We start from the raw sequence: 16,643 nt of genomic DNA, 5'->3' as shown, positions 1-16,643 counted from the left end.
CATTCGGGGCCCATAAATCCTGATCAACCTGTCGGGCGGTGAGCTTGGCGGACGGAGGTAACGGGGGACGAGGGGGATACGTGCACATGCGGAGTTATAAAGTATCGCCACTCTTCACCCAGCTGGGGATTGTTCGCCTGACTTCTATCCACCTCATCCTCATCTTCTTCATCTTAGCTCAGCCTGTTGCCTCCAGTAACCCAAACTGTCGATACCCCAAACAAACGACAAAATGACAGTCAACGCGGCGCCCACCCACCCCACTCGGGTTTGGCTCCTCACATCACCTCGCACCGCGTCCAACATGTTGGTGAAGATTCTGAACCTCGATGCCCAGAACGTGCGCCCCGCCGAACACGGCGGGTACTTCTTTCTGAACGCCGGGGTAAAACGCTTTACCTTCCACGACACACCGATGAACACGTGGAAAGATGAGGACCGGGCAGCGGTCTACGCGGCGCAGCAAGTAGCCTTCGACAACCTACAGGAGTACCTCGACGCGGCCGAGAAGGAAGGACAGCGCGTGTTCGTCAAGGAGCACGCCTTCATGATGAACGACCCCCACTACGAGTCGGAGCACACGTACGGCCCCGACGCCGTCACGGGCACGCCGGGCACCCTCACCGCGAAGGGCATCGAACACCCCACGCGTTCGGCGCTCAACCTCACCTCGCTGCCGGACGAGTTCCTCAAGACGTGGCGGCCGACCTTTCTGATCCGCCACCCGGCCATGATGCTGCCGTCGCTCTACCGCACCTGCATCCGGGACGACGTGAACGCGTTCGTGGTCGACGGCCGCAAGGCGCGCCCCGGCAAGGAGCCCCTCCAGTGCGAGGTCACCATGAAGTGGATCCGGACCATGCACCGCTTCTACGAGGCCCACTTCGGCGACGACAGCACCTGGCCCATCGTGCTCGACGCCGACGACATCATGGTCAACCCGGAGCTGGTGACCAAGTACGCCGCGCTGGCCGGGCTCGAGCCGGAGAAGCTGCGCTTCTCGTGGGAGAAGGCCAGCGAAGAGCAGGTGGCGAAAATGGCGCCGCCGAACAGGGTCATGTTGAGCTCGATCAACGCGAGCTCCAAGGTCGACATGAGCAAGGTCGCCGGGGCTATCGACATCGATGCCGAGGCTGTGAAGTGGAGGGTTGAGTTCGGCGAGGAGGGCGGTAGGAATCTTGAGAAGTGGGTCAGGGATGCGATGCCGGATTACCTTGACTTGCACGCGAAGAGGCTGAGGCTTTAGGTGCTTTGTCTACTTGGGTCATCATTATGTGTGCGGTGCTTGGCGGCTTTTAGAAACTTATCTCAAAGAATACAAGTTTGTATACTAAGAGTTTCCGCTTGCTCTCCCAGCCTTGATGACTGTCTTCCGTGCCTTGAGCCTCTTAGCTTCCAGGCTTTGTCCAGGTCATAGACCGGAACGTCCGCCCTTTCTTTGCCGTATCAAGATCCCGGTTCCGGTCTTATCCACTTCTTCGTTGCTGCATCTTTTTTTGCAAATGCCGACCCCTTTGTTTCTGTGCTCGGCGCCCGAGTATTCGATCCTAGTTAGGTCCTTCGACAGGTTTCCGGGTTTAGGGCCCTTGACTTCTTCGTTGCTGCATCTTTTTTTGCAAATGCCGACCCCTTTGTTTCTGTGCTCGGCGCCCGAGTATTCGATCCTAGTTAGGTCCTTCGACAGGTTTCCGGGTTTAGGGCCCTTGTTCGCGGCCGTCTCTAATATACTACGGCATATCATCGAGCAGCAATCTTGTTCGCTCGCAATCTATATCTCGCAAATGACCTCTTCTGGCATTCACCCATTTTGAGCCTCCTCCCTCTTGCCCATTCGAGCGCCCGACGTTCCTGGAATGGCGGCTATCCCTGGTCCTCCCCGCCGTAAGGTGGACAAATCACCGGAGAGGCTCACCAACGAGATCTTAGCCTGTAGGGCGCCCACGTACTACAATGCCGGCAAAGCATGGAACATTCTTGGGTATTACCGGCAGGAGCGGCCAGGCCTGGAGGATTTTGTCGAGGCTGTCGACGCTCTCTGGGACCATCAAGCAAAGCTGACAACCCTTAAGGGTCGGAGAGCCCGGGCCTACATGATCGATGCTCTGAGAACGCTCGGGTTTCGCGGCGCCCAATTTCACCCGGATCGATACTCGTTGCAGCTGGCAGTCGACGACCAGGATGGCTCATGGTCAGACCTCCCTGATCCTCCTCGGGGAGGATACAATTACGGAAAAAGTGATGCTCGTGAGTACCTCGCCGCAGTTGCGCCGCGTGCGAGTCCCCGCGAACCCATGCGTATGGACCTCCACGTGCAAGAAGTGATGTTGCGGGACTTCCATCTATTCCACGGGTTTTCTGAGATCCCTTGGGTTGGTCCAAAGCGGGCACTTCATGTCCCCAGTGGCGCTGACTCGCTCTGGTATTGCTTGTCGTAAGTTGACGTCGAATTTGTGTTAAGTACCCGGCCGCTGACTCGTGTCGTAGACACTTTCTATATCGGCGGGACCGGCTACCCGATGGCTCACCCGTGGGCGGTCACAGTCTCTGGCATCATTGGGAGGTGAAAGCTCGGATTTGGACATACTTCATGCAAGTCTTGAAGGACCCCTCGCATGAACGGTGGGCGGAATACCATCTACTACAACAAAAATCCAAAACCGTGGACCCAGACTTTGGTACCCTCTCCATGGCGCGGTCTCTCTACGCATCCTCCTCCCAGGGCAAACCCGCATATCCCCACGAGTATCTCCTACACGTCATTGCCGATTATTTTTGCGCCCCGGTCGATGTCTATACCAGCACCGCCGACGACATAAACAAAGAGTAAGCTAGTCTACTCCAGAATCCCATATCCCACACCCCCGCTACATCCATCACACTAACACCTCCTCCCCCCTTCCGCTCAGCTCACTTGATCTCAGCGTCACGTCCAAACACTACGCCATGCACAACCAATTCAGCGACTTCCGCTGCATCAGGCTCGCCACCAACCACGACAAGACGCAATACAGCATCGTCGTAAGCGACAGCGCGGCCCTCGACAAAGCCCCGGACCTCACCCCCGACCCCCCCTTCGTAGACCCCTGGGAGGCAGTCAAGCTCGCCCGCGAGCGTGCCGCCGCCGCACGCCGCCCAAATCCCCGCGCGCCCGACGAACCCATCCCGGTGCCTGCCCCGCGCAAGCTGCGCCCGCCCTGCGAGCACGCCCGCTACAACTACTTCGCGCCCGAGGACCGGCCCGCGCTGGAGGCGGTAGCGGATGCGGAGGGGGTTATTCCCCCCCAGACGCCGGTGCCGCAGACGGCGTACTATCCCGCGGGCGACGGCGCGGCGAATCATGTGGTGGGCGTGTTGCCGTGGCGGCTGCCGCAGGAGCGCTGGGGGGATGTGCTGCTCACGCCGGAGGTGTTTGCGCGGTTCCGCGCGGGCATCGACATACCCGGGTGGGGGTTTGCGGCGCCCGAGGGGGAGGTTGTGGATCGGTGGTTGGAGGAGGCTGGTGGGGACATGTTTAAGTTGCAGGCTGAGCGCACGGCGATGCCTGGGTTTGTGCATACCCCCGAGAGGTGGCAGTGGCGGTTTGGGGAGGATCCGATGGGGTTGGGGCAGAGGCCGCTGCCGAGTGAGACGGTGGAGGAGGGGAGGCATATGCTGGATGATCCATATCTGGAGTTTGAGCGGGATAGGTCGCGGGCTGTGCCCGGCAGGTTTGGGCGGTAAGGTTGGTGGGTTTGGTTGGTTGGTTCTGTTGGTTGGTCTTGTTCATTTGTCATTCTCGAGCTGTAGTTAAGGACTTAGATAGTATCTGCGTGAGCCCTAGCCTGTCAGCATACGCTTATTCTTTTCGGGTAGGGTGAATATATCACCGTTGCGTGTGTGGCTGGGAGCCTACCTAGGTAAAGATGAAGTCCGCCCATTTGTGCTTCTTACTACCTTAGTAGTACTGTACTTGGTAATACGGCCATCGTTTCGGGCCACTTCGGGAATTTTCGAATCCTACGATCACTTGCACAGCAAATCAGACCAGGTGGTACCCACTCGCATTTATGAAGCAGGTTGTTCTTCCCCCAGTCATCCGAGGAATCGAATGATGTCTCCCCCACATCCACCTTCCTTCCCAACCCCCTAGTGCTTACACCTTAAATCCGCGCTTGGTCATCCCCCGTTCGGAAGGGCATCCGGGTGCTTTAAACTTCCAACTCTAGGTATCTACACTGGGCACACCTCTTTACAAACAGACTTCGCCATTCCAACGCCGTGAACCTCACCACCAAAACCAAGTCATAATAGACCCGGCGACATGGCATCCCGGCTCTTTTTCGACCCCGTCGTAGCTCTCCGCGCCGCACCGCTAGTCTCGGCGACATGCACGCTCCTGTACGCCCGCGACCAGGACTTCTTCCTCCGCATCTTCAACGAGCCCGGGAACCGAGAAAAAAGTCGCGCCCTCCTCCCCTCGTACTGGAGAATCTTCTTCCGCCGCGGCGTCGTTGTGGTCGTTGGCTGCTTGGCCGCGACCTTCTGGTCCTCGATCGCCAACCTCTTCGTCCGCCGCCGTGCTTTGGAGGCCACGCAGTCCTTTTGGTGGTACGTCGCCGGTGCGGCCCTCGCGGCTGGCCACTTGCTCTTTATACCTGCGGTCGCGCCGTCCGTCAGGGCGATCTCGAATGCGGATAAGGACGGTACCGATCCTAACTCTGCGCTGGATGGGTGGCTGGTGATCAACCGGTTCCGCATGTGGACCGTTGACATTGCGGCTTGGGCGGCGTGTGCTGTTGCTGTGACGAGAACATTGGAGGCTTAATCAGGAGGGTTTGGTGCTGGTGTGAGAAGAGGAAGCGGTTTTGGTAGGATATGCGTTGCTAAAGGTCGATGGGCTCCAAGTATAAGACTGACTTCATGTCTAATAAACCCCGAGCATAGAATAGTACTTAAGTTTCTTAAGGCATCAGATTTCACTCTGATTTACTCATTCCTGTCCGCATCCAGGTTTGATGCCCTCCTATGTAAAATTCGGGTCCTGTGGATGGGGCCACTGAGTGCGGGAAGTACTTGTAGCCGAACCGAAACAACAAGGCGCAAAACTCCGGAGTCTGGTTGATAGGGTACTGGAAACAGATTTACTCGGGCCCATGGCCCGATATCTTTATGAATCGCACTGGGCAGACGGAAGTTTCCGTTCCTCTAGAAACTTATAGCCGACGAATTTAATGGGAAGACGTCCACGATAGCCTCGGACGGCATCTACCTGCTAGTTTGACCTCCTGGTGCAATAATTAACATAATGTACGAACTTTCATTCACGTTCGACGTTTGCGAGTAGATTCCACACGGCGAGGGAATATCCTATGCTGGCCTGGGTTGCATGCGAGTTCTTTACCACATATATGCGCGGACACACAGCAGACATACCGCTGTTGTTTCCCTGACCTCGAAGGTGTCGTTTGTATTCCGTAAATTGGCAAACGATGGGCCCGCGGTGAGCACGACATAAACTCCCCAATATCGAAGAACGTGGATAACTAGGTAGCTAGCAGGGGAAAAAGACCTATACGACAAGCTAGCGGATGTCCGGCGAAACAAAAGCATGTTAGCCGGACTCACATCGTGCACTCTCTCCTTTCATGACGCGACGTGAGCGGTCAATTTCTATCAGCCCCTAATTTAGGACATTGCTACCGAAACAAAAGGACCAGCCTAATTATTCCGCTACCAAGCACCATACCTAACTCTAGAACACCAGTTTCTAGAGTTGACCAGCGCCACAATCAATAGTAGTTGCGCCGGGATCGGTTTGACCCGGAGGTCTGGCGTGAACCCCCGCTACCGCGGCTGTCGGAACGACCCTTTCGGTCTCTGTCTTCGCGCTCCTTGCGCTCCCTATCCCTACGCTCCCTCTCCTGACGCTCCTGACGCTCCCTCTCCTCGCGCTCCCTGCGCTCCTTCTCCTTCCTCTGTCTCTCCCGTTCCCGCTCACGCTCCCGCTCCCGCTCCCGCTCCCTCCTCTCTCGCTCCTTTCTGTCCTGCTCCGCCTGGCGCCTCGCGCGTTCCTCTTCGTCCCGACGCTGGCGGCGGCGGGCCTCGGCCTCTTCGCGCTCTCGTTCCCGGCGGCGACGGTCACTGTTCCCCGACAGTGTTGAAGACTGAACGCACTGGTTGCATGACTTGCCGCGCATGTAATAGGAGCCGTCTATGGGGCACTGCTCGACGTGGCCCTTGAACACGCAGCGCGTGGAACACGCTTTCTTGCAGACGGGGCTTTTTAGGGTGCGCCGTTAGCCTTGAGACGACCCGTCAGAGGGATCAAATAGGTACATACCAATGATGGACCATGGTGGTAAGCTGAAGCGAGACCTATACCGCGGCGAATGAAGTTGGAAGGCTTCAAGAGATTCTGGGAAGAGATAGTCGTTTGATGAACCAAGTTTCGTCTTGAAGAGTTGTGATACCGGTTGGTGGTGCTAATGCTGGAGTAAGCAATACAAATGTGAAAAGAAGGGGATGATGTCTTATGGAAAGCTTCCTGGAGATAGTGAGTGAGGGTGGTTCCTTTATGGACTTCACGAAACCAGCAACACCGATCTGACTTCTCCAACTCCGGCCATCCCCCGTGAGGCTGCCCTGCTACCCCCGTTGGAGTCTCGAGCCGTTGATCTCCCTGAGGTAACGATGCGGCTCAGGCCTGGGTCTGGTCCACGGTTAGGGTCTCGTTGGTCAACCGCCACATCAGGCCCTCGTCAATGGAATTGCTAAATATAGGATGCTACACAAAACCGTCAAACTCTAGATACTGGGCCAGTGCCGATCGGTTCTGTTGCTAGAGAATGGGGTTGGGTGCCGCCGTGTAGGGCCACCCTCCATCACCGACATTACACAAACTTGAAACCCAGGACACGGGATTCACTGGTGTCAAGTCCGCTCTTTTGACAATGTGACGTTGGGGGGCGCCGGAGTTCCCACGGTCACTGCCCAGTGTCAGGCCGTTTCATCCAAAAGGGGTGGCGGAAACCTGAATCAGTGGACGACGAAGGTACGGCGCATGATCAGCTTGTCTGGCGTTGAGATGGCTCTCGAGGCGTAGCTCGAACATGGAGGTGGCGCCGTCGTAGTTCAACACATCTGAACGGCGACGCCGACGGAGTTGACAGTCCGTTCAAGTGTTACACCAAGCCATGCGGCCAACAACCAACAACAACCAAATATACAGGCTCACCCATCCGATTGGCCCAAAACTGAAAGTAGACGTGATAAAGTTATTTGGTACCTGACCTTCCCTTTTTACACGGCCCCTGCCTAGGTACCATGCTGTACCGCGGTCTGGCATCAAGCGGGGTTTAAACCAGGGCAGGTGCATCGCCCCCAAACCGTGTTTCAATTCCTCAAGCACAAAACCGTCATTAATATTCGGGACTCGGACGGTTCAACGTCCCGACCTCCTCCGAGTCCAAATTACTGGCAACGTTCTTGTTGTCCATTTTCGCGTCGATAGCAGCCACGTTGCGCTAGCAACATGCCCCCCCACGACATCCCCTCCCCGGTCGCTTCTGACGAAGATGATCTTGAGCGCTTTACGCCGGTGTTGGCCCTGCTTCAATTGAGCGAGATCCCGGGTGCGGCTGCCCGTCTCTGGGCGACCAAGAATCCGGAGAAGACCCTCTCCGGGTTGCCAGTGGTTGGTGGGCCTCTACACGGGTCGTACCACATTTTGTTCCCCGTCGAATTCCCAGAGCAGGGCGCGAAATGGCTGCTCAAGATCCCCATCAATGGCGCCGCGGAGCATTGGGACGAGCTCTCAGCCGAACAGCTGCAGTCAGAAGCCAGAACAATGCAGTTTATCAAACGACGCACATCAATTCCTCTCCCTGAAGTCTTCGGCTTCAGCACCAGCCTCGCGAACCCCCTCGGTTGCCCGCACATCTGGCTCTCCTTCATCCCCGGAGTCTCTCTCTACGACTTTTGGTTCAACACCCCACCCACCGCAGACGACGACGACGACGCCCTACACCGCCGGCGCATCCAGATCCTAAAAGACGTTGCGTCCGCCATGGTCCAGCTCGGCCAGCTCCGCTTTCCCAAAGGCGGTAGGCTCGTATTCGATGCCGGCGACGACAACGGCGACCCAGTGGGCGTCGGCCCACAACGGCAGCTCGACGACGCAGCGTGCCAGAAACGCTTGATGCGCGACCCGCCGGATTACATGCCCGTCTACTTCGCGGCCGGCCCGTTCAAGACGGCGCGCGAGTTCTACACCTGCCCGCTGGAGAGAGAGGCGATGCCCCCCCTCGCCATCCTAGCGGGCCAGCAGCGCCTACTACGGTTCCTACTGGACTGCATGGCCGACTTTTTTGAGGGCGTCAAGGGCGGAGGCGAGGAGTTTGTTCTAACCCATCCCGACTTCGACATCCAGAACTTCATCGTCTCGCCCACGGACGGGCGGCTAGTAGGCATCATCGACTGGGACGGCGTCGGCGCCTGGCCGGTATCTCTGGGCAACCTGCGCTACCCGGGCTGGTTGACGCGCGACTGGGACCCGGGCATGTACGGGTACGGCGAGGACGGGGTGCTCGCGGATGGGGTGACGAGGGAGGACTCGCCCGAGACGTTGCAGCGGTGTCGCTGGGCGTATTGGAAGGCGGTGCGGGATAGCTTGGAGGAGCTTGAAGCTGGCCAGGCGGGGAGTCGAGAAGGAAAGGGGGGGGGTGAGTACGAGACGAGTGCCACGATTATCACCGAGAATCTGCACATTGCTGCTGCTGGGAACGGGCGCGCCAATATATTAAAAAAGATTGTCGATGAAATCGCGGCCGTAGTGGACGTGCCGTGTGAGAACGGCCCTGAGTTTTTTTACATGGAGTTGGCCATGGCTGGGCAGGGTGAGTGGAAGGATGGGGTAAAGGAGGCATTGCGGGCTGGGTTGGAAACGCTGCTTCGGGACCAGTTGCTGTAGGGTCGGGAGTAAGCTTTGGCAAGCAAGAGAATCCCCCAGGGACACGCTTTACTTGTACATGTGGCTCTTGATCGAGATGCATATGGTATCGAGGACTGCATGCGTCCAATAACCCTATACGTGCCGACGCCCGTAAAAATTTCGAATCACACTGCCTGTCTGTACTGACAAATCCCACAATCCACATGTGAGATCAATCAACCCCAACAGTTTGCTTACCCAAGCCGACCCGGATCACCAACATCAAAAACGATCAAAGGAGGCAAAAGCAAAAGCAAAAGGGAAGCACATCGCGTCTGGACGGGAATTGAGCCCGACGTGGGGGTCGAACCCACAACCTTGAGATGGGTGATACACGTTTGTAAGAGTCTCACGCTCTACCGATTGAGCTAGCCGGGCGATGCGTTATTTGTTGGTGTTTCCGTATGTTGGAAGAGTTTTTCTGTGCATGGTGTTGAGGGCTGCTCCCAGTTTTTCGGTGGTGGGGGTTGGTGGGGTTGATGGATGGAGCCTCAAACCGTGTGCGTGCCCACTCAGCCCTGAATCAACCGATTACGGTTAGTTTTTCAGGGTAAAACCAGGGACCCGGTTGCAGCAATGCCCTATTCCAGTTAGCCAAATTCAAGCAAATTTGCATCAGGTTAGCCCACCATCTTGGGCGACCGTTCCTGATCGTCGCTGCGAACCGAACTGCCCTGTGGCTGTGGGTCGCCAATAACATCTGACATGCATTGACATGCATATTTCACAGAAGCCTATTCACGCAACAACATCTCTTAGAGCCGCGTAGGCTGACCGACGATCTGGATTACACAGTTCGTAGGCGCACAGCAGCATGGACCCCGCCAATAGTCGAAACATGTGCCCAATCGAGGAGGGCGCCAATCCTTTGGCGAAGTCCACCATCGCGAGCGCTGTCCCTTTGGAGTCTGGAGCGTGTTGTCAGAGTCTAAAGTAGAAATCGCTCTGACGCCGGCGCTTGCCAAAGAACGACCGTGATGCTGCCAGACTCGATCGGGCGTAGAACGCCCACAGACAAGTAACAACGGGGAGCAAGCGAAAGGAATGATGGTGGTTCGAACTTGGAGAATATAAAGCGCGACGGTGGCCCCGACTATGCCTGCCGTCACGGCCGAAGCAGCACACTCGTCTTGTACCAAAAGCCATCATGGTTCACTTGCTTGTTCTGGCTGTTGCTTTTGTCCTGGGAGCCGCCGGCGCACGCGACCCTGGCCACCAAGCCCATGATCTCAGCTCTCATCCCTCTCCGGTTGCCAACTTGGGCAAGAACTTGCCAACCCAAGTCAGCCCCCGCCTTGCGAGAGCAACATCCGACACGGGAGCACTGCTCTGTGGAACCAACGAGGTGTGCCTCGATGGAAGGTCTGTTGTTTGATCCTGCTTGACCTGTCCACCGAGTGCGTTGCTGATTCGACTCTAGTTGCTGTGGTCCTCTTGGAATCTGCGGGTACGGGCCCGATTTCTGCGGCGCCGGCTGCTTAAACAACTGCGATGCGAAGGCCATGTGCGGAATCTACAGCGAAGGAGGTACCGAAAAGTGCGGCATGAACCTCTGCTGCGGTGCTGCTGGTTGGTGCGGTGTATGTTACCCCTGTGTCCGTAACCTCCCGTTCTCCCCATCACTAACTGGCCCGCAGACCTCGGAAACACACTGCATCGGCCCGGATTATTGGCCGTGCCAGGAAGGCTACGGATCATGCCAGATCGTTCAACCTCCCTCCTGCGATGCCAATGCCGGCTCAGCCGAGGGACGCCGCATTGGTTACTACCAGAGCTGGAATGTCCGCGACCGCGTGTGCATGAAGGTGGCGCCGAGCGACATCCAGACCGCCAACTACACCCATCTGTACTTCTCTTTCGCCAGCATTGATCCCGACACCTTTGCTGTGGTACCGGCCAACGCGGGCGACGTGGCCCTGATGTACGAGTTCACCGCGCTCAAGTCGTCCACCCTCCAGACGTGGATCGCCATCGGAGGGTACAGCTTCAGCGACCCAGGCCCGACTCACACGACGTGGAGCGACATGGTATCCACGCAGGCGCGCCGTGCGGCCTTCATCCAGTCGCTGATCGTCTTCATGCAGGCGTACGGCTTCCAGGGCGCCGACCTCGACTGGGAGTACCCGGTGGACGAGAAGCGCGGCGGGCGGAAGGGCGACTCGGCCAACTTCGCGCTCCTCGTGAAGGAGATGCGACAGGCCTTCGGCGCGCAGTACGGCATCAGCCTCGCGCTCGCGCCTGACTACTGGTACCTGCGTTACTTCGATGCCAAGGCGATGGAGCCGTACGTGGATTGGTTCGGGTTCATGGCATACGACCTGCACGGCTCGTGGGACTCGGATGTCGGTGCCCTGGGCTCCATCGTCCGCGGCCAGGCCGACGTGCGCGAGATTTACAACAACACGATGCCGCTGTGGTACGCCGCCCTCAACCCGGCCAAGATCAACTTCGGCCTCGCCTACTACGGCCGCGGCTACACCCTGGCCAACCCCGCATGCAACACCCTAGGTTGTGGCTTCACCGGTCCCAACAAGCCGTTCCCTTGTACCGCCTACCCGGGCGTCATGTCTCTCGCCGAAGGTGAGAAGTTTGCCCGGGATAACGGTATCACCCCGAAGCTGCTCGCGGGCGCTATGATGAAGGAGCTCACGTGGGACGACCAGTGGGTTGGGTATGACGACCACGAGACGATCGAGATGAAGATGCGGTTTGCTAGCGGTCTCTGCTTCGGCGGGACCATGGCCTGGAGCATCGACTTCAACTCGGGTGCGGGCAGCGGCCTCGAGCCCCCCGTGACTACAGATGGTACTTGTGGCGCGGTAAACGGAAACACAGTTTGCGGGAACGGATTCGGCAACTGCTGCTCGGCATCGGGATGGTGCGGTGACAGTGCCGCACATTGCGGGAGCGGATGCCAGAGTGGCGAATGCCTTGTAAGTACCAACAGCTTTGTTTTGCAAACAACAAGTGAAGACTGACGTTGAACACAGACGGGGTTCGTTACTACTGACGGAACCTGTGGTGCCGCACACGGTGACTCGATCTGCGGCAACTGGGCGGCCGGTGGCTGCTGCTCATCGTCGGGCTTCTGTGGCAGCTCTGACGCGCATTGCGGCACTGGCTGCCAGAGTGGGTGCGACGGGAAGGGAGGCAACAACACCTCGCAGACCAACTTCACGACCCGAAGGTGGATGACCCCATCCCCTCGATTGTGGACGTAGTGATTAACACGGTGAAGCGCTGGGGTTTCAAGTATTTTTGCCACAATTTCCCCTGGCTTGTCGGGTACTCCGGTCTCGAGCCATGTCCCAACCATTCCGCCAACCGCGGCACCTTCAGAAACAAACCCACCATTTTCGAGCGAGGTCCAGGAATCAGATGACCCCCTCCCAACGCCGATCACCGTCTCGCCAACCGCAGCGCCCTCAGAGGCTGAGCCACCATTTCCAAGCGAGGTCGAGGAATCGGATGACCCCATGCCCACACTGACGGCCAACCCCTCTTTCCAACCCTCCATGTCCGATTGGTGACCAGGTGGAATTTTGGGAGAGCTATCCGACCTACGGCGCTGCAAAGCAGTTGATGGGACCGGGGGCCTTTGTGAAGATCCTTAAATATGTACGTATTTAGGAACGTCACTGGGCAATGCATAAACCACATGAGCACTTTTACCGTGTGTTCGGCCCTCTTCTTTTGCAATACTGCCCGTGATCCTTCCTTTCTACGCAACACGGGCCTTGAGTTGGCGCTGGCCAAGCTGCAGAAGGTCGCGGAGGCCGAAGCCTTTGTTCCATCCTTTGCCCCGCTCCCTAGCTTCCTTGATTCTCCAAAAGATTGTCCCCTGTGTTGTCAACACGGATCCAAGACCATCGAGCGATAAGCCAACTTACGTCGTATGTCTGCCGAAGATCCTCCTTCGACACGCGCCCATCCTTCTGCAGTAGCAGCCAGGTGGTGCCAAACTCAAAGATGGCCGCTCCCCACTATGCCATATTAGTACGACTCTCAACCCAGCAAGAGGCCGGAGACATACCCCGAACGGGTCAGCAGCTAACCGATGCCCCTTGATCATATGCCACAGCTCGCCAGCCGACAACGACCCAGCCCCATGGACATCCCACTTGGCGAACACGTCCTCAAACATCTGCGGCACGAACCGTCCCTCCTTGTCGTATGTGCCCGAGTCGGAGCCATGCTGTCCCTCCTCAGTCACTCGCCCCCAACAAAACAGGGAATAAATGCTCGTATGCACTCACCTTCGCCTTGTGGATCGAGCCCACATACACGCGGAACCACAGATCAGGCCACCACGACACCGCCAACCGCGTCGGATACGAGAAGTTCACGTTGATAATCACCACAGCGAGCAGCGAGAACAGCACGCTGAACCCCAGGTCCCGGAACCCCACATATGTATCCCACGGGTAGATCTCGCTGTCCCCGTCCCGGTCCCAGAAGAGCACATGCTGCTGCAACACCGTCTGTTGTCCATATCAGCCACTGACTGCATTCTGCCACAAATCCCAACCCCCGAACCAAACCGCAACGGCTGGAGAGCATCATCACCACAAGCACAGCACAGAAACCAGGTGGGGAAAAAGGGAAATAGAGAAACGTACGTAATCCCTCATCGCCGCCCCCTTGGACGTGGGACTGCCGTCGGGCACTTCTGCCGAGACAGCGAGGTTGGCACGCGCGATGCCCGGCTTTTCGAGGAAGGCATCGGAGCCGGTGGCCTGCTGGCGCTCGGAGGTCGCGGGGCAGTTGGGCACGGTGTGGTCGAAGGGGAGGGTTGATGAGGCGGTGGAGTTGTTCATGTTGACAGCAAGTGTTATTGGCGTGTTCTGGGTTTGGGTGGGTTGGTAATGCTGTGCTGGGGATGGGATGTCAGTGTCTTTGGGGTCTTTTGGAGTGCTGGCGTTGGTTATGTGTGAATGATACTTGTGCCAATTGCCATGCTTTGATTTGCGTTCCTGACGTCATGGATAGAGTCTGGCATGCCATCGAGGTGCCCCGCTCAGGGGTATTCAAAGGTTGTTGATTACGTCGATCACATGTAAATGTTTGGGCGGGTTACATCCGGATTTCACTCGCTCAAGAAACAGAGTGCATCAAACGCATCGTTGGGAAGCGGATAAGAGCCCATACGGAAAGCAGGGACACTCAATTCAGCTATTTATTCTAAAAATGGCACCTCGAAATGATCATCCTTTACAAGGCGCCGAGCAGAGAGGTGTAGGCAGCCTTGGGCTGGTAGTTGCCGTCGAAGAGGAGCGGGTTCTCATCCGACCTCCAGCTGTCCTTGTCAGAGACACCCCAGACGGTGATACCGACGCACTTGGAGACCTCGAGGCAGGCGTTCATGACGGTCAGGTAGTCGTTGGCGGCGGCACCAGCGATGTCGAGCTCGGTGATGGCAACCTCATCAACGTTGGCGGCAGCGAGGGTCCTCAGGGCATCCGGGACACCAGAGGCAGGGTTCCAGCCGCCGGGAGCGGCCAAGTGGGCCTGGGTGCCGATGCCGTCGATGGGGACGCCCTGGGACACCCACTTGTTGACCTTCTCGACCATACCGCGGGTGACTTTGGCGTAGTTGGCAATGTCGAGGTTGTAGTCGTTGATGTAGAGCTTGGCCGCCGGGTCGGCAGCACGGGCAGCGCGGAAAGCGATGCCAACGAAGTCCTCGCCGAGAACACGGCTGAAGACGCTGTCGCGGAGCGAGCCGTCCTCGGCAAAGATCTCGTTGACGACATCCCACTGGACGATCTTGCCCTTGTAGCGGGTGACCATGGTGGTGACGTGGTTCTCAATGACTTGAGTCAAGGTGTTACGGTCACCGATGTTCTTCACCCACTGCGGCAGCTGAGAGTGCCAGACCAGGGTGTGGCCACGGACGAGCTTGCCGTTGGCCTGAGCAAAGTCGACAACGGCATCAGCGTTGGCGAAGCTGAATTGGTTGCGGCTCGCTGTTTTGGATACGTCAGCTTCGACTCGTTCTCCTTGGAAATCGGTGCGAGGGGAAAGCCAAACTCACGTTCAATCGCATCCCACTTCATGCTGTTCTCGTTGGTGACCTGACCAAAGGTGTCCTTGACAATGGTGGTCAAGGCGTTGTTGTTGAGATGGTAGTGGTCGATCTCCGTTCCGAAGTAGAGCTTTCCCTTGGCCGTGAACCCCTCGTGCAGGCCAGTGGCGGCATTGCCGCCACCGCCGGTAGGAGGGGGGTCGGTTGACCCGGATCCGGGCACACACTGCGAGTACCAGTCACTGGGGAGACTTGTTAACAACGAACGGCCCGTGGGAGGGAAGCAAGTTTCCACGCGAGAGAGTGTACCTACTTGACCTTCTCGCATTTTGTGCCAGACACACAGGACGTGGAACCCGACCAGCCTTGACCGCCACCTATTGTAAAAAGATAATCAGTATCGTAGTGAATATCAAAATGAAAATGAGGTTTCACTTACACTGGCCCCAGAGAGCGGACTGGGCAAACACAACCGCCGGAGCGACGGCGAGCACGATCGGAAGAGTATGCATGATGATGGTTGGTCTTCAAGCAAGCCTACACGTGGGGGTGGACAAGAAACGGCAAGATTCCCAACCATCGAAGGACGGCTTGTCTCTTATAAGCTTTCAAGTTGTTTCACGGAGTATCCTCCGCATACCAATTGAGAAGTACGCTGGGGCCCCTTTCTGCCATTGTCAACAACGGGGCCTAACCGCACCTATCATGAATCAGGGAGATTGCAACGGGGTCCAAGGGGCCCACCGACAAAACAGCCCACGGACTTGGCTTCCGTCGATATCCAGACTGCAATGAGTTAGAGCCTTGGCGCGGTGGACTATTTCGCATTGTACGTGGTGGAGAGTTATTTCCCGATGTCGACCATGACGGAGAAACATGCGGCATTGTGCTCCTGATTACCGCTTTTGTCTCTGCTGGGGCGAGATTTAAAAGCTCAGCTCCGTCAGCTCTCCGGCACATCTTGCGAAACTGGTCTGATTGGCCACCCCTAAACCTGCAATGGGCCAGCTGAGCCTGTCGCTATGGCACGCACGCACTTCGACGTCACCCTTAACCGCCCAAGACCTACAGGTAATACCGAGTACTCTACATAGTAAGAGCTTAAAGCATGGGCCTTCTATGTCTAGGTATGTACATGGCATATCGCATCTTCAAGGTACGGGGGAGCTCCGGCCTACCTCACCGCGGGAACGTGCGAGATACGCGAGGGCTGGGAGACAATATCAAGTCATCAACTAAAGGTGATAGATTATAGCAACCCGATTCTCCTGAGCGCGGCTGCCCGCGACGGTCTGCTCCCGTCGAATAGATCTTAACTACCTCCCTACCCGGATATATCAGCGAGAAGGACCACTGTGAGCATGTCATTGCCCAGCCCGGAACCACAGCTTCCATACCTAAAGATGGCGGAGCAAAGGTTAGCTTTACCTTTACCGAGGTTCCCAACCCAACAGTTTAAGGTGACAATGATCATCGCCCATAACCGGGTAAGCGAAAACCACTCCTACCGAAAATAGGAAAGGAGTCGTACCGAGCTGATTGATTGGCGCGGCTAATTCGCATCGGGCAATTCGGAAGGTGAGTCGGCGTTCCATTTCCTCCAGCACAGAGACACCACTCTGTTCTTCTGCAAGCGACCTCTCATCACTC

General features: G+C 57.2%; 8 protein-coding genes and 1 non-coding gene across 9 annotated transcripts; 5 read left to right on the top strand and 4 right to left on the bottom strand.

Annotated features, from left to right (window-relative positions):
* Positions 1-232: 232 nt before the first annotated feature.
* B0H64DRAFT_332807 (uncharacterized protein) lies at positions 233-1,246 on the top strand (the record flags this gene model as incomplete). Its single annotated transcript, XM_062801070.1, has 1 exon — positions 233-1,246. One exon carries the CDS (start codon positions 233-235, stop codon positions 1,244-1,246), a length of 1,014 nt encoding a protein of 337 aa, XP_062653720.1.
* A 607-nt stretch (positions 1,247-1,853) lies between these two features.
* B0H64DRAFT_453228 (uncharacterized protein) lies at positions 1,854-3,720 on the top strand (the record flags this gene model as incomplete). Its single annotated transcript, XM_062807234.1, has 3 exons — positions 1,854-2,431; positions 2,485-2,823; positions 2,907-3,720. 3 exons carry the CDS (start codon positions 1,854-1,856, stop codon positions 3,718-3,720), a joined length of 1,731 nt encoding a protein of 576 aa, XP_062653719.1.
* Positions 3,721-4,085: 365 nt separating this feature from the next.
* B0H64DRAFT_413624 (uncharacterized protein) lies at positions 4,086-4,969 on the top strand. Its single transcript, XM_062804995.1, has one exon. It carries the CDS (start codon positions 4,301-4,303, stop codon positions 4,802-4,804), a length of 504 nt encoding a protein of 167 aa, XP_062653718.1. The 5' UTR covers positions 4,086-4,300; the 3' UTR covers positions 4,805-4,969.
* A 799-nt stretch (positions 4,970-5,768) lies between these two features.
* Positions 5,769-6,333, bottom strand: B0H64DRAFT_447498 (uncharacterized protein; the record flags this gene model as incomplete). Its single annotated transcript, XM_062807002.1, has 2 exons — positions 5,769-6,258; positions 6,320-6,333. The coding sequence occupies 2 exons, from the start codon at positions 6,331-6,333 to the stop codon at positions 5,769-5,771; spliced, it is 504 nt and encodes a 167-aa protein (XP_062653717.1).
* Positions 6,334-7,337: 1,004 nt separating this feature from the next.
* B0H64DRAFT_413623 (uncharacterized protein) lies at positions 7,338-9,446 on the top strand. Its single transcript, XM_062804994.1, has one exon. It carries the CDS (start codon positions 7,511-7,513, stop codon positions 8,945-8,947), a length of 1,437 nt encoding a protein of 478 aa, XP_062653716.1. The 5' UTR covers positions 7,338-7,510; the 3' UTR covers positions 8,948-9,446.
* On the bottom strand, positions 9,258-9,346 carry B0H64DRAFT_t177. The gene has a single exon. It is a non-coding gene; the product is annotated as a tRNA-Lys (tRNA).
* Positions 9,447-10,031: 585 nt separating the features above from the next.
* Positions 10,032-12,387, top strand: B0H64DRAFT_64726 (glycoside hydrolase superfamily). Its single transcript, XM_062808564.1, has 4 exons — positions 10,032-10,330; positions 10,389-10,548; positions 10,606-11,901; positions 11,959-12,387. Exons 1-4 carry the CDS (start codon positions 10,116-10,118, stop codon positions 12,187-12,189), a joined length of 1,902 nt encoding a protein of 633 aa, XP_062653715.1. The 5' UTR covers positions 10,032-10,115; the 3' UTR covers positions 12,190-12,387.
* Positions 12,388-12,573: 186 nt separating this feature from the next.
* Positions 12,574-14,004, bottom strand: B0H64DRAFT_64649 (Caleosin related protein-domain-containing protein). The gene is made up of 5 exons (XM_062808563.1): positions 13,588-14,004; positions 13,225-13,449; positions 13,002-13,163; positions 12,859-12,951; positions 12,574-12,809 (listed from the first exon to the last, which is right to left on the bottom strand). Exons 1-5 carry the CDS (start codon positions 13,783-13,785, stop codon positions 12,690-12,692), a joined length of 798 nt encoding a protein of 265 aa, XP_062653714.1. The 5' UTR covers positions 13,786-14,004; the 3' UTR covers positions 12,574-12,689.
* B0H64DRAFT_427925 (endo-xylanase) lies at positions 13,921-15,872 on the bottom strand. The gene is made up of 4 exons (XM_062805820.1): positions 15,433-15,872; positions 15,307-15,370; positions 15,003-15,235; positions 13,921-14,934 (listed from the first exon to the last, which is right to left on the bottom strand). The coding sequence occupies exons 1-4, from the start codon at positions 15,503-15,505 to the stop codon at positions 14,180-14,182; spliced, it is 1,125 nt and encodes a 374-aa protein (XP_062653713.1). The 5' UTR covers positions 15,506-15,872; the 3' UTR covers positions 13,921-14,179.
* Positions 15,873-16,643: the final 771 nt, after the last annotated feature.

The sequence above is a fragment of the Chaetomium fimeti genome (genome assembly GCF_033439085.1).
Source record: "Chaetomium fimeti strain CBS 168.71 chromosome Unknown B0H64scaffold_15, whole genome shotgun sequence".
Lineage (NCBI taxonomy): Eukaryota > Fungi > Ascomycota > Sordariomycetes > Sordariales > Chaetomiaceae > Chaetomium > Chaetomium fimeti.
The sequence above is the reverse complement of the archived record's forward strand: the minus strand, read 5'-3'. Positions and strand labels throughout refer to the sequence as shown.